This window comes from Balaenoptera borealis (assembly GCF_965194805.1).
Source record: "Balaenoptera borealis genome assembly, chromosome: 1".
Lineage (NCBI taxonomy): Eukaryota > Metazoa > Chordata > Mammalia > Artiodactyla > Balaenopteridae > Balaenoptera > Balaenoptera borealis.
The window spans coordinates 39010694-39028194 of NC_138860.1; the positions used below are offsets into that span (position 1 = coordinate 39010694).

The 17501-nt window shown below is 35.6% G+C and overlaps 1 protein-coding gene across 3 annotated transcripts in view; it reads left to right on the forward strand.

Annotated features, from left to right (window-relative positions):
• SYT14 (synaptotagmin 14) overlaps positions 1 to 17501 on the forward strand; it is a 273225-nt gene that overhangs the window by 126251 nt on the left and 129473 nt on the right. For all 3 annotated transcript variants that reach the window (XM_082400110.1, XM_082400111.1, XM_082400112.1), the window contains one exon: positions 950 to 1165. In XM_082400110.1, the coding sequence (XP_082256236.1) occupies positions 950 to 1165 (216 nt within the window). The remainder of the gene's footprint in view (positions 1 to 949; positions 1166 to 17501) is intronic.

Consider the following 17501-nt stretch of genomic DNA (forward strand, 5'->3'; position numbering starts at 1 on the left):
TTGCATGTAGGCATACGTATGTTAATCTCTTTTCTTCTCTTTTCTCTTAACATGAGAAAAGTTTCTCTTTTCTCTTAACATGATGTGGTAGTTATTCTTTCCCTGTGTGTACTTGTAAGTTCACCTCCTCATTTTTAATGACTGTAGTATATCACTTCATAGATGTATCATAATTTACTTAACCAAGGCTCAGCGATGGACATTTAGCTTATATTTTATTTTTGTTTTCCTTTGCTGTTAAACACAGTACAGTAAATTGTCTCAAATACATATCATTGCTCACTTGCTAATTATTTTCTTAGGCTGAATTCTTAGAAATGGAATTGGTAAATTCCTAGAAATGGGTCAAAGACTATGCAGATTAGAAAGTTTGATATGTATAGCCAGATTGCTCTCTAGAAAAGTTGTACCACTTATAATTCCATCAATAGTGTATGTCTGTCCATTTCTTTGTTCTGCTTCTAACACTGAGCGTCATCAGTTACGAAAATTTTGACTAAGATGATAACCAAAAATGTCTCTTGTAGCATGAATTATTTGAATCAGGTCCATATGTATTGACAATACTTATAACTTCCTTTGTGTGCTACTGATGCTTTAAAAAAATTGTGTAAGATGGAGAGCCCTATTACTCTGTTTACCTGTACCGTGGTTGGAAAATCCCTATGACTAATATTACTTATATAATGCAAATATACAAGTCAGTTTTTTCTATTAAAACATAAAAATCTAAAGCTTGGGCTTCTTAAATGAAAAAATATTTTTCTAAAGCTGAAAATTCAGATTGTGTGATGTGTATATATATGTTTATATATATATATATATATATTTGTGTGTGTATGAATATATGTGATACATATATAAGCATGTAACATGTATGTAACTATAGCAAATTCGCTACATTTTATTGCGTTATATTTTGATCTGCTCTCCTTGTCGTTCCGAATAGATAATTCCTACATTGACAAAGATGAGCATGGTTCATCCTCTGAAAGTGAAGATGAAGCCCTGGGTAAATATCATGAGGCCTTATCCAGAACACACAATTCCAGACTACCATTGGCAGATTCTAGACAAAAGAGCTATACTTGGGAAACAAGACAGAAATATAGCCCTCTCTCTGCAGAGTATGATGGATACAGTAGTGAAGCATCAATAGATGAAGGTAAGATAGGTTAAGTATTTTTTCTTTTTACACTATAGTATTTGATTATTTGTTTCTAAAACACTAGATGTCTGTGGTTGCACAATAAATAAGAGATGGCATATATAGTAGGGTCACATTTCTGGGAATATAATTTATTCAAATTCAAATCTTTGGGCTCAAGCCAAAAACCAAAACTAAAACCAAAACACCCAAAAGCAAAACACCAAATAATTTAAATACAGTGGTAATTCTAGCTCTCTTTTCATAATGAACATATGCCTAGCAATCATGAGATGGGAAGTGTGAATCTGCTGTTGTCTCAGATGGAATCAGTTCCTAAATACCTGTTACAGGAACTGATACGGTCTAAGAATCTCACAGTGTTGAATATGATTCTAGTGTGTAAATGAATGCTTTTTCATTCAGTATGAGCCCTAACATGAGCCAGATACTTCATGTGGCATGAAGCAGAAGGAGTGGTGATCTCTTCCATGTAGGAGGAAAAACTGTCTGAGATAGATTTATTGAGAGCCGGTACTGTATTATACGAAACTTTAAAGGGAAATTTAAGGAATTTTCAAGGATTTTTTTGTCCCCTGTTGATTTTTGCCTCATGTGCTGACATTGACATTAGAACTCAACCTATGTAGAAGATACAGGTCCACTCTCAAGTGTTTTTATATCTTTCTAAAAGAGAAATAAAAAAGGTTTTACCATTACCTAAAGCATTTTTATTTCCACATCTAAGTAAGTTGTTTGTGTGCTGAATACAATGTGTGACTACTCCTAGTAATTATTATATTTATGCCTATATATGAAAAAAAGAGCAATATATTTTAAATAGCATTTTTATTATTATATCAAACACAAACTAACCTTGATATTGTAGCTGTGGTTTATGTTTTGGGGCCTGTTACTATTGATGACTTACTTTGGCACATACAGTTGTCAAAGGAGTTAAATTTTTATATTTGGCTTCATACTAACTAAAGATTGATATATCTCCCTTTTATTTCTGCTAGTACATAGGTACAGTAAGAAATTAATCAAATATGGAAGGCTCATTATGAGATGCTAGGAAAGAAATACAAAATATTAGACATGGACTCTACCCTCAAAAATACCTTTCTTAGTACTAGAGAAAATAAGACATGGGCTTACAAAGATAACTAAATAATGCAAAAGCAGTAAAGCCAGTCCCCAACTTATGTAAACCCTGGCTCATGAATAGTAGAGCAGAAAGAGAATGGGTCTTGAAGCCTGATTCTTGTTCACATTCTGGCCCTGTGACTTACCATATTGGCTGCGAAACCTTGGGCAGTGTACTTAATGGGCAGTGTACTTAATGGGCAGTGTACTTGATAGTTTCTAGGTTTGTTTCATTTTCTCTAAGTGTGAATAATACCTTGCTGATAGGGTTGTCATGGACATTAAATGGTATGTGTGGTGTTTTTAGCATAGTGTCTGGTGCGTGATAGGTAAGTGATCAGTAAATGGTAGTCGTAGTTATGGGTGGTGAAGCAGTGATGGTGATGATAGTGAGTAGCTGCGAGCAAGCCCTGAGTGTGTAGTCTGTGACCCTAGACACTTCCCTTTCTGCAGCTTCAGTTTAGGGTTTTATTTTTCCCTGCTCACTCCTTCTTCTGCCTGTCTGCTGGCTTGATTGCTTCTTCCTTGTAGTCCTATTATTCTCGCGTGGCTCAACAATCTGTGGGGAAAAGGGTGAAGAGAGAAGCATAATCTCAGTGGCTCTTTTGTTCCTGCCCTCACCTCTGGAATCACCCTCTCATTTCATTTCACCTATATATTTAGGACCCACTTGTACTTTTCTACCATTTCTACCCTAAATCATTTGATAAATGATTAATCAATGATAAATGATTAATCAATGACCAATCTACCCAGGGTAGATTGATTTTAGGCATTCTGAAATTATTTATTTCATAAACATTTGTTGAAAGTTTTTTATGTGCCATACTAGATCCTGTGGATGTAAAGATGAATAAAAACAAGCTTGTTTTAAAGAGCCCACAGACTGGAGGAGGATGACCAGTGAGTACATGTGTAATGTAGTGTGTTAAGAGGTCTGCTAGTTACATGAACAACGTAATGTAGAAATACAGAGGAGGACTGAGACTTTGTTTGGGAGGCGGCGAAAGGGGAAGTCTGATGTATGATGCAGTTTTCACAGGATAGGTGAACTAGACTTGAGGGAGAACTGTTCAACCACCATGTAATAGTGATTGCAGGAAAGCAGAAGACAGTGTGGGTCAGTGTCTTTAACCTAGGATCTGTGCTGAATGCCATGCTCAGGAGTTTGGATGTTGTCTTACAGGGAATGTAGAACCCTGGAAGGTTTTTAAGCTGGATAGTGTGACACTTTTAGGTCAGTGTGTTTAAGAAAGATTATTTAACTACTGTAATAGAAGATGAATTGGAGGTAGGAACTACTGGAGGCAAAAGGACTGGTTAGATAAACAGTGATGAGATCCTCATTAGCAATGTTAACTGAGCGACAAAGAATTTGTAGATTGAGGGGTGGTCTCAGTATATCCTGGTGAGTGACTGAACATATGCAGTGAGTAAGGAATTAAGATTGTTTAATTAGTCTAGAAAGCATAACAGAAGTAAGTTTGTGGGAGGGAGATAATTTAGTTTCAGTCATACTGAATTTGAGGTGTCTGTGGAATATCCAGGTAGAGATGGATATCCTTGTTGTTGTTAAAATACTGTCATTGGGATTTAGGATGGGGAGATGATCAAGTGATAATATAAGATAACAGTAGACTAGGAGGATAGTTTTTTGTATCATAGGTTATTGCTAATTGAAAAATCAAAGATTGCTGTGAGTGCAAAATACACTCACAGCAATCAGTGGAGTCAGGGAAGAATAGGAAAACTTGATTAGAGAGGGAGATTTCAGAGCTCCAGATTTTAGAGAAAAGCAATTTCAAGTGATAGTAAGTTCTGAACATGCCCACAGGCAAAGATGCAGAAGTACGTATAAAATGCTAAAAGGTTTTAAGGAAGGGAGTGAATTACCATCCATTGGGGAAGATGTGAGAGAACTTCCATGAAAATGACATTTGGGTTCAGCTTTGAAGAATGGGTATAAAGTTGAAAAGAATAAGCAGAGGTATTTTAGATAGAGGGAAGTTCATAAATGCCAGAGTACGCAGTGGTAAAATGTAGGGACTATTTCAGGACAAGAGAAAAGTCCTCTTGGCTCTAACATAGGTGTGTGTGTGTGTGTATGTGTGTATATAAGTATATACATATATATATGTATCAGTATATCAATATATATAGTGTATATCAATATATACACACATAGATATATACACACACACACATATATATATGTAAAATAAAAAGGAAAGAGATGAGGTCTAAAGCCTGGAGTGCCTCACTGAGTAGAAGTTTGGATTTAATTTGTTAACCAGTGAAAACTCACTAGAAGTTTTTCACCAAGGAACCATGACCAGGGATGTGCTTTAGAAAGAGTAATGTAGCAACAGGAAGGCTATAGGAAAAGACACCAATTAAGGAGGTCTTTGGAGTCATCTATGTGGGAAATGGTAAAAATCTGCATTAAAATAGTGGCAAGAGGAATATAGGAGGATAGGAGAGACATTACAGAGGTGCAATTTACTGGATTTAGGAACTAAATGTATTTGGAACATTAGAAAGAAGGAAGGAAGTGTCAAAGATGACACTAGTTTCCAGCAAGTATGACTATGAAAATGATGAGGTCATTAATATAAATAAGAAATCCAGAGAGGGATGTTTTTTTCTTGGATGGTGGGTTGGGGTGGAAGATAAAAGTGGTTTTGTGTATATGGTAAGGCAGAATATTTAGGCAACTGGAAATGGCTGTGGATCTTGAAATCATGAACGGAGGAGTTTGGGAGAAGGTTTTTTCAGATTGTATATACTTAGAGAATAGGAATCAAGGTAAGGGATTAAATTGTTGAGGGAGAATGTATGGAGAGAAAAGATAAGAGTCATTTCCTTTCATTAACAGAAAATTAAGGATGTCACTTAAACAGAGAAGAGAAAGTAACAACCATAAAGTGGGGAATCGGGAGAATGTTGCATTTCGTCAGACACGGAAGGAGAGTTTTGAATGCTACACCACAGGGAGACTGGGGAGGATGAGAATTCAGACAAGCCCCTTTGTCCTGTAGAAGATGATCAGTTACTTTCAGTGTACATTTTAATAGTGTAGAATCATACATGAGATTGAAGGTAGTTAGGAGAGAATAAGTGGAAGAGAGTGTACATTTGCTGCCTGCACTTTCATACCACTTGTTCTCTATCAACTTTCAGAGTCAAGAAAGAGAGGTAGTTGAAGGGGTTCACCTTCTCCCTTCAACTCAACAATAGTAACCCTCCTCTGGTATATATTTGGGAAGGATGGGGATTTGCTTCTAATACTCATTTGAGTCTCTGCCAGGTGGTTGTGCCTCTGCATAGTTGACTCAGGAGAAGTACTGCTCACTTCATGTCCGGTCACCTAAGAGGGCTACTGAGTATAGTTCTCTTATAGGATTTGGTTCATTCTCCTGAGGTACAAGGAAAGGGATCGGTAGAGTATGTTATGCTTATCTTTACTGCTCTGACCCTTTATTCTGCATACTGTTCTGCAGGTTTATGAAGGTCACACTTGACTAATGTGGGTTGAGGTGACTAAAGGGAATTATAAGGTAGAAGGAAAAATATTTTTAAATGTACATTTTTTACATGACATATTGTTACCTCATTAGGGCTGGTAAAGAACCATTACCCCATTTCTCAAACTCTGAATAATTCCAGTAGAGAAACTTTGGAACAGCCAATATGGGAAATATCTACAAGAGTAGAGAGGGTCAGGGAGGGCCTGGATAGGGATTAGGAGGACCAGTGCAAGATAACTTTCTGATCAAGTAGGGAGAACTACCATTCATTGAGCTCCTACTATGTGCCTGACTCTGTTAGTTTCTGTACACGTTGTTATACTTAGGCTTCACTGCAACACATTGTGGTAGATAAGATTATTTCCATTTTACAGAAGTGAGAGGAGATTTTAGATCAAATAAGTAATTTTTAACCTAAGGTCATGCAGTAAGTTTATAAAGGCTGTACTTGTCAAGTTCCCTGCAAAAATGAATGATGCTTTAGCTTCTGTTTGGTCATCACTGCTGCTTTAGTGTCCTCCCTAAGTCTCTTTCATTCATAATTAACCCCTTCAGCTGGGTCCTTTAGAACAGTTTATATATTATGAATCTGAAATACAGATACTGTAGAAAAAGTAAGAAAATATTATGACCTCTATTTGTTGATCATATTTTCTCCTCTAGGTGGCCATGTTAATCTTCCATTTTTTGGAATACAAAAGGGGATAATATCTTTAAGAAATTTTTCTAGGAAAAATAAACATTAAAATAATTTATCAAATTTCTTTGTTCACAATTTTAATTTATTTTACTTTGTTGTTCTTAAAATTAAGCAGATTTTCTGATAACTCTCTTATTTTAAAAAGGCCTAAGAGTTAAATAGTAGGTTGTGATATCTTGTTTAAGTTGGTAAGATAGAACAACCTTTGAAATTCCATTCATGCTATTTAGTACTTTCCATTTTTATATTAGACAGGAGAAGCCTATTAGATTTTATATAAAGAAAAACGTAGTGTAAAATTATTAGAATGTCTCTGTTATTTATAGCTTTTCATTCTCAGTTCACCATAGAGATTACCAAGCTATATTTGCATATGGTGGCATAGCTATGTTATTAAAAATCATATGTTATTTTTTTTGGTGAGTTAATTTTAAATGCTATTAAAAATAATTTCCAGCATCACTTATGTCTTAGGGTACATGTAACCCATATATATATACACACACACACACACACACACACACACTTGCCACTCTCTTTCTATGGCTGCTTCACAAGCTCCATGCTATTGATTTTGATGTTTTCTTAAAATTAGGGTCATTAAAACACATTTCTTTATTCCTTTCATTTAAATGTTACTTTTAAAATAATTTAATACTTAAGAGTAATAAATTCTTTGTTTATATTTTCTTTAAGTGTATTTTAACTGCTTTATATTGTTCTATTGCTTTTCACAATTTCTGTGTGAAGAGGGTAAGTATAAAAAAAATTGTGTCTGTGTTTTCCAGATGCCTTTGACACAAAAATTTTTAGTCTTAAAATAGTAAAAGTTATTTATATTACATGGTTTATTTAGATTTTTGATAAGCCTTTTCTTTGACTTCAGGTTTTTGTTTGTGAACATTTCTCCTCTGAAGAATTCTTTATTGTGTATGTGTGTGTGTATGTGTGTCTGCACTCTTAAGTGTGACCAATTTGGGGAGAAATTGATCTTGAAGACTTTTCCTGCATCTTTGTGTTTTGGAGATCTTTTTATGTGATGAGATCAATTGTTACTAGTAGTGTAGAATTCTTTTATAGTGCTACTTTTGCAGGCCACCTGTGACCTGTAAAATGAGATGTCTTTGTGCAATTTAGGTAAAGGCATAGCCTGCTGTGTGGATGAATTAGAAAGCAGTACCAACTTTGAGCAGACAGTTCATCATGAGAATATAGTTCAGTTAGCAGATACCACCTATGTAAGAAGAAAAAGGCATTCCTTCCTCCAGGTGTAAGCTTTGGTGGACCCAATGCACACTGTACTTAAGCACCCCCCTCAGCCAGGTACTTATTGCAGTGCACAGCCTACACAGCCGTACACAGTGGTCCTAAAAACCTATTTTTATACACTTCCAGTCTTAAAATAAGCTGGTGGGATTGCTGCGTTTTCCATGGTAAATCTATATATATCTTTCATAATTTTTTTTTTGTCTGAGATACTTGTCTAGTAGTGGAATGATAGAAATTAAATCATAGACATTAAAGATATCCTTAATTGACTGATTACAAAACTGACACCTAGAGACGTGCAACTTTATTAAGATCATACAGTTCATTAGGAGCAAAACTGAGGCTCTAAGTGTTTGTAACCAGAGAACAGGTCGGTGCTTTTAAAAAGAACTACTCAGTAAACAAGCTAGTAAATAAGAGAGATACACTATAAATTGAACATGGCCTGTGTCCATTGCTAGGGGTTGAGGCATGTCTGGGAAGTGGAGGAATAATGCTAATGGCAATCTGACAGTTAATGGGACCTGACACTTTACAGGTTTCTGTTAGCAAAGCCTATAGGAACTCAGTCTCAGATACATTTAGGGAGCATTACATAGAGTCACAAATGGACCGACAATAATCTTATTACCTGAGGGCAATAATGGGTGGTTTAAACTGACTAGAACATCTGTTTTTGCTGTAAGTTTAAGCTTACCAACAAGGTACATCTCCTAGGAAACTGTCCCTAATGAGGGAGGCAAGTGTGTTTGTACTTTGTGAGGTAATCTCTTTAAGGAAATGGAAAACTCAAAGCTATTTCTGAAGACTAGGCCCAACATGGCTGTCAACTTTGGAGCCCAGGGAAGAAACCCTCACTGTTTTAGAGTATAATGGAAATCTGGAGGATAGCATGGTGGGAAGGCCCTGTGGTAAAGGAGCCCTCCAGCCAGAGGGATGTTTATTAATGTGGCTACAGTAAAATATATGTTTATTGTGTTTCAGCCTCTGCTGAAGTCTTTGTATAGAATTTAATTTTATCTTCACAGAAATATTTTGATTTAATTACTTACTTATCTGTTTAATTAATTAATTTTGAAAAAGCAGCAGCTTAGAGAGGTACATTAACATGCCCAAGTTTACCCAGCTGTAAGAGCTGGGATACAAATCCAGGATCAGTTGATGCAGACACAGTTGCTTGACCACCATAACATACTGTATCAGGTACTCTCCTACCTAGTACAAGAATAAAGACACTTTTTTTCTTCCAAGATTGCTATCTCATTGTTCTAAGAGAATTTCATGAAGACTTTGGACACCTAGGAAAATCAAGAACAATACAACTGGGAAATATCTGGGGTTTTGGTCTCAAACTCAGATATGAAGCATATTATGCCTGCTGTATTTAGCAGAAAACTTGAGCAGCCCTTAAGGAAATACTGGTGACTTATTACTTTACCTGCTAGGCTTATTCCAAAAAAGCCAGAGCTGGTTTTTTGAGATACTATAAAACTTCATGATGGACTATTGTGGGAAATCACTTAGATAAGGGGAAGGATTTTGGGAGTTGGTTCCTATGGGAAGTATTCCAATTATCTTGGGTACAGAAATCTAAAACTAGTCTCCTGTCACCTGCAGATGTGATTGTATTAAGCATACCACAGCAAAGAGCATAAGGGTCTATGCAGGTGGCACACTACCTGTGCCTGCAGTGTTACACCTTAGTTTTATTATTATTTTTTAATGTTTGGCAGAAATCTTGACTGTAGACCTTTGCTTTAAAGTATGTGATAGGAGATTTAGGAAGCTCCATCTAATATTGTCAGTCTTTGTAACAGTCTCAACAGTAATAAAGGTAACCCTATCACTATGATACTTAGATATAGTTCTAGGAACTGTGAGAAGACAACTGTTGTTAATATGGGCATCTCTGATAAGAATAATAAACTAATCAACCAATAAAATGCTACACCTCCCTTGTGATGGACTGGTAGGAACTTAAACAGTAAATACTGAGAAGTTAATGTCCTTCACTCATGTTCATACCACCCAGAATCAACCACCATTAGTACTTGAGCATATTTTTTCCAGAAATTTTTTATGGCTATATTTTAAAACACTTTATGCAGTAATACATGGATACATTTTGCTTTTAAAAATTTAACCTGTTAGGGTGGAGAGGGACGAGTACTATTGGCTGCCACCTCATCACACTTCCAAGCTGGAAACATGCACTGTGGGGAGGGAGGCTGCTAGTACATGCAGTAGCTAGGCACTGAAACTCGTGTGGTTAGCCCTGGGAGAGGACTCCATCTAGGTGCATGGAGACAGCCCTGAGGGCCTGGGATGTGGTCTGGGCCGAACCCAATGTCAGTACGCGCATAGCGGGGCATGGCCATCAGAAAATACCTCGAGACAGACAATAATGATAGCACATACTGGGATGCAGCAATTGCAGTTCTAAGAGGGAAGTTCCTCAAGAAACAAGAAAAATCCCAAACAACCTAACATACCACCTAAAAGAATTAGAAAAATAAGAACAGCAAAACCCAATGTCAGCAGAAGGAAGGAAATAAAGATCAGAGAGGAAATAAATAAAATAGAGATTAAAAAAAACAATAGAAAAGATCAATAAAACCAAGAGCTGGTTTTTTTAAAAGATAAAATTGACAAACCTCTAGTCAGGCTCACCAAGAAGAAAAGAGAGAGGACTCAAAAAAACAAAATAAGGAATGAAAGAGGAAAAATAACAACTGATACTGCAGAAATACAAAAAAAAAACATAAGAAAACACTATGAACAGTCATATGCCAACTAATTGGACAACTTAGAAGAAATGGACAAATTTCTAGAAACATACAGCCTGCCAAGACTGAGTCAAGAAGAAACAGATAATTTTAACAGACCAATCACTAGAAGTGACATAGAATCTGTAATAAAAAAAACTTCCTGCAAACAAAAATCCAGGATCAGATGGCTTCAATGGGGAAATCTATCAAACATAAAAAGGAGAACTTATACCTATCCTTCTCAAACTATTCCAAAAGATTGAAGAGGAGGGAAAACTCCCAAATTCATTCTGTGAAGCCACCATCACCCTGATATTAAAACCAGACAAAGACACTACAAAAAAAAGAAAATTATAGGCCAGTATCTTTCATGAATATAGATGAAAAATCCTCAACAAAATATTAACAAACCAAATCCAACAGTACATAAAAAGGATCATACACTATGATCAGGGTAGATTCATTCCAGGTTTGCAAGGATGATTCAACATATGCAAAGAAATCAGTGTGATACACCACATTAACAAAAGAAAAGACAAAAACCATGTGATCATCTCCATAGATGCAGACAAAGCAGTTGATAAAATTCAACATCCATGCATGACAAAAACTTTTCACCAAAGTGGGTATAGAGGGAACATATCTCAACATATTAAAGCCATTTACAACAAACCCAACAGCCAACATAATACTCAGTGGTGAAAAGCTGCGAGCCTTCCTGCTGAATTCTGGAACAAGTCAAGGATGCCCACTCTCACCACTTCTATTCAACATAGCATTGGAAATCCTAGCCACAGCGATCGGACAAAAAAAAGAAGTAAAAGGTATCCAAATTGGAAGGGAGGAGGTAAAACTGTGACTATGTGCAGATGATATGATACTCTATATAGAGAATCCTAAAGACTTCATACAAAAACTATTAGAACTAATAAATGGATTCAGCAAGGTAGCAGGATACAAGATTAACATACAGAAATCTGTTGCATTTCTTTATACTAACAATGAAATATCAAAAAGAAAGTAAAAAACCAATCCAGTTTAAAATCATGTCAGAAAAAATACCTACGAGTAAACTTAACCAAGGAGGTGAGAGGCCTATATGCTGAAAACTATAAAACATTGATAAAGGAAACTGAAGATGATTCAAAGGAATGGAAAGATATCCCATGCTTTTGGATTAGAAGAATTAATATTGTTCAAATGGCCATACTACCCAAAGCAATCTACAGATTTAATGCGATCCCTATCATATTACCCATAACATTTTTCACAGAACTGGAAGAAATAATCCTAAAATTTATATGGAATCACAAAAGACCCAGAATTGCCAAAGCAATCCTGAGGAAAAAGAACAAAGCTGGAGGCATAGCCTTCTCAGACTTCAGACAAGACTACAAAGCTTCAGTAATCAAAACTGTGATATTGGCCCCCAAACAGACATATTATAGATCAGTGGAACAGAATGGAGAGCCCAGAAATAAACCCACACACCTGTGGTCAGTTAATCTACAACAAAGGAGACAAGAATATACAATGGAGAAAAGACAGTCTCTTCAGCAAGTGGTGTTGGGAAAGCTGAACAGCTACATGTAAATCAATAAAATTAGACCACTCCCTCACACCATATATAAAAATAAACTCAAAATTGTTTAAAGACCTATATATAAGACATGACACCATAAAACTCCTAGAAGAGAACATAGGGAAAACATTCTCTGACATAAATTGTAACAATATTTTCTTAGATCAATCTTGCAAGCAACAGAAATAAAAGCTAAAACAAATAAATGGGACCTAATCAAACTTAAAAGCTTTTGCATAGCAAAGGAAATGATCAACAATACAAAAAGACAAACCTATGGAATGGGAGAAAATATTTTCAAGTAATACAACCAACAAGGGCTTAATTTCCAAAATATATAAATGGCTCATACAACTCAATATCAGAAAAACAATCTAATCAAAAAATGGGCAGAAGGCCTAAATAGACTTCTCTCCAAAGAAGACATACAGATGGCCCACAGGCACATGAAAAGATGCTCAGCATTGTTAATTATTAGGGAAATGCAAATCAAAACCACAATGAGGTATCACTTCACACCTGTCAGAATGGCTAGCATCAAAAAGTCTACAAATGGGGAATTCTCTGGTGGTCCAGTGGTTAGGACTCCACACTTTCACTGCCGAGGGCCTGGGTTCAATCCCTGGTTGGGGAATTAAGATTCCACAAGCCTGTGCAGCACAGCCAAAAAAAAAGGAGGGGTTTGTAAAGCAACTATACTCCAATAAAAAAAAGGGGGGGGGAACACTCCTATACTGTTGGTGGGAATGTAAATTGGTACAGCCACTATGGAAAACAGTATGGAGGTTTCTTTTTTTTTTTTTTAATTGGATTTTTAAAAATTAGTTATCCATTTTATACATACTAGTGTATATGTGTCAATCCCAATCGAGATTTCTTAAAAAACTAAAAATAGAGCTACCATATGATCCAGCAATCCCATTTCTGGGCATATATCTGGAAAAGACAAAAACTCTAATTTGAAAAGATACATGCACCCCAATGTTCATAGCAGCACTGTTTACAATAGCCAAGACATGGAAACAACCCAAGAACCTATCAGTAGACAATTGGCTTAAGAAGATGTGGTATTTTTCTGTCTGTCTGTCTGTCTATCAAATGGAGTATTACTTAGCCATAATAAAGAATGAAATACTGCCATTTGTAGCAACATGGATGACTCTAGAGAATATCATACTAAGTGAAGTAAGTCAGACAAAGATAAATATGATATCATTTATATTGCAGAATCTAAAAAATAATACAAATGGATCTATATACAATACAGAAAGAGACTCACAGACATAGAAAACTAACTTATGGTTACCAAAGGGGAAAGGGAACGTGGTGGGGAGGGATAAATTAGCGGTTTGGGATTAACAGATACAAACCACTATTCATAAAATAGATAAGCAATAAGGATTTACTGTATAAAAGAGGGAACTATGTTCGATATCTTTTAATAACCTATAATGGAAAAGAATCTGAAAAAAATATATGTATATATAACTGAATCACTTTGCTGTACATGTGGAACTGACATAATACTATAAATCAACTATAATTTTAAAAAATTTAACCTGAAAGCTAAATGTTCCCTTATCTTGATCCCTTCACCCTTTCTCAGAGGCAACCATTATAACTTTGGTATATATGCTTCTGGTCCTTGTTTTCATACTTTACATATACATATAAACTGTTCAAAGAAAGTATACTTTTGTGTGTTTTTAAGCTTACATTAATGTACCTTTTTCCTTGTGGGAAGAGGAGTAAAGTAGACAGTGAGTAAAAGGAAGTCAGGAAATATCAGTTAATGGAACAGTTAGATAAGATCAAAATTTTTCCTCATTAGACTCTGAACTTCTTTAGACCAGGGACTGAGTCTTCTGTTTTTGTTTTTTTTTTTTAAAGAATCAATTTTATCTATTTATTTATTTTTGGTTGCATTGGGTCTTCGTTGCTGCACACGGGCTTTCTGTAGTTGTGGCGAGCGGGGGCAACTCTTCGTCGCGGTGCGCAGGGTTCTCCTTACGGTGGCCTCTCCTGTTGCGGAGCACGGGCTCCAGGCACACGGGCTTCAGTAGTTGTGGCACACAGGCTCAGTAGTTGTGGCTCACAGGCTCTAGAGCGCCGGCTCAGTAGTTGTGGCACACGGGCTTAGTTGTTCCGCGGCATGTGGGATCTTCCCAGACCAGGGATCCAACCCGTGTCCCCTGCATCGGCAGGCGGATTCTTAACTACTGCACCACTAGGGAAGTCCCGAGTCTTCTGTTTTTAAATAACCTTTCCTCCTATCCCCTCATGCCTAGTGTAATCTGATTAAAGCCATTAAGTAATTTTCTTAGGACGGGTTTATATCTCAAACAGTTAATCTAAATTAATTTATAGTTAGTGGACCAGTGGAAGATTCATTACAGTTAGAAGTTTCTAAATTATCACTTGTCCATCTAAAGCAAAAGAAGTTAAACAGGAAAAAGGGAAAGGAAAACCTAATCAGAGCATTAAAACATGAAATCATAATTGTCTATTTATGATGTTAACTCCTCATATATCCTTCTCTCATTTTTTCAGAAGTGATTCTGACTGTACTGCTCAGTTAAAAATCCATCACTGAGAAAGAATGTAAATAGTTATAAATGAATACTGGAACTGAAGAATATATCGGTGTTGTGTTGGTTTCTTATTAAAAACTTTATCGTGAAGACAATAATTAGAAATTGATTAATTTCCCTATACTGTTTTCCCAGTTTGCTCTTCCATGTTTCTCATTCTGCACGTTGAGTGTGGTACAGACTTAACTAGGCATTTGCACTAAATTTATTTACATGTCCTCTAAACTTGTTCACAACACTTCTGAAATTTTAGCACTTTTTTTTTTAAAAGAGTTTGTCTTGAAACTAAACCTCAGTGTGGGGAGAGGTCATTCAAATATCCTTTCTTTCCACTTTCTGCTATAGCAAAAGATAGAATACGAAGTTAAGGGAAGAATAAGGAAGACAGTTATGACCACGAAAGCATGAACCAAATTGTTTATATGATAATGTCAGAAGGCTATGTCTTACCTGTCCCATGTTTGGGCAGATATTAATCATGGTTTGAATTTCAGAAGGAAAGGGAAAAGAGACCTGAGTGAATGCAAACTTTTATTGGGCAATGGGGATAGACTGTGAAAGTTGAATCAGACATATAACTATACAAATCATACATCATGGCATACTTCTCCTGCTCCATTCATGTTGAATAATTACTGAGCTGTTTCAAAGAGGAAAATATCAGCTTAATTATCAGTTTTTGGTGAAATGAAATTGAGGTTCTATTTTAATTTTAAAATTTTGAAAAATCTCTCATCTAAGCAGTCTTGATGTGGGGCTCTCCTTTGGAGACTTGCTGCCTTTGAGAAAATAAATTACATTGAAATCTCTGATGCGTGAATTCAAAATTACATTGAGAAGCTGAGAGGTGTTTTGATGCTTTGGCATATCTCTTTCCTTTTGCTTGATATCTACTCATAAGGATAACAATTTTCTTAGAACATATGGTTATATTTAAGTCTCTGAGGTGTTCAGAAATACCGTCAACCGAAACTAAGGTAATTTAAATGGATTTTGAGAATTAGTATGGTAGTTATTTAAGGCCTAGATAGTTACGAAGAAAGTTCTTTTCTTTTTACAATTTAAACCATCTTTTAGTCGTTGTGCCTTGTCTTAGTAGTTAAGAGAAAAACATACTATGGGATTTTGGTCATTGGTAACTTTGGAAATGCTTCTTTAAGTATAAATTTAATTAAGCATCAATTATCTATGAGGAAAATATTTATAAACTAAATCTTCTAAAATTTCATAATGAACAGCTTTTTCAAGATGATAGATTAAAATATTTTTGCAGTCTAAAAATCTGTATTTTTACTACATTGACAAAAGATTAATTACAGTTCCATAAATTACATTAGTTATAATATGTTGAATGATTACACTATAGTAAACACTATTCTAAACACTTTACATAAATTAACTCTCTTAATTTTCACAATAATCCTAAGAGACAAATGCCATCAGTGTCCGTATTTTGCAGATGAGGACACTAAGCACAGGGAGGCCGAGTAACTTGTCTGAGGTTGTACAGCAACTGTGTGAGGGAGCCAGGATTCAAATACAGTCATCTGTCCTCACATCTGATGCCCTGAACCTCTCCACTGAAACACCTCTGTCTTTTTACGTAACTTTTACACCTAAATACGTTCTTAATATTGCTGTTTTTATTGTGTAAGTAATACATGTTCATTATTGAAAAAATCAGAAATTACAGATGAATGAATAGAACAATTACTCATATTCCCACCATCAGAAAACCATTGCTTTCATTTTCATGTATCCTTTTATAGATATTTCTCTTTGCATGTGTATTTTTATTTATTTAATTTAATTAATTAATTTATTTATTTTTAATTTTATTTATTTATTTATTTATTTGGCAGTGTTGGGTCTTCATTTCTGTGCGAGGGCTTTCTCTAGTTGCAGCGAGCGGGGGCCACTCTTCATCGCGGTGCGCGGGCCTCTCACTATCGCGGCCTCTCTTGTTGCGGAGCACAGGCTCCAGACGCGCAGGCTCAGTAGTTGTGGCTCACGGGCCTAGCTGCTCTGTGGCATGTGGGATCTTCCCAGACCAGGGCTCGAACCCGTGTCCCCTGTATTAGCAGGCAGATTCTCAACCACTGCGCCACCAGGGAAGCCCTGCATGTGTATTTTTAAATCAAAATGGCTTCTACTTTACACAGTGTGTAGTAATCTGCTTTTTTTCCACTCAAAAATATAGCTTTCCTTGCCAGTATGTATACTTCTATGACATCAAATATACAAATTTTATAATATATTATTACATGGATGTACCATATTTATTTAGTAATTTCCAGTTACTGACATTTAGTCTGTTTCTTATTTTTCCTTATGGATAAGGTTGTTCTTAATAATTCCTAAAATTTGACTTCTTTTCTACCATGTTCTTTGACATTCTCTGTTCCTTCAAGATACTGACTTGAATTGCACTGCTCAGAGGAGCTTTTTTCATTCTGTGCTTATGTTTTTAATAAAGCATCTGGATGTGATTTGTGCATGTTCATGTTTTGTATAGTGCCAAAAACAATTCAAGGTGCAGTACATTTGTGAGGGCATTATAGTGACTCAGAAATGGTGATATTAAAAATATTTAACAACTGGTATGATAATATAAACTAATATATTAATCAAGAGGAAATAAAAATTGAATATAGTCATTTTATTCTCTACCTAAATTAAAGTTTTTCTATTATAAAACTAATTACCAAAGGGTATAAGTTATAGGAAAAACTATCAAGTTATTCTAGTAATTTCATACTCATTTAATT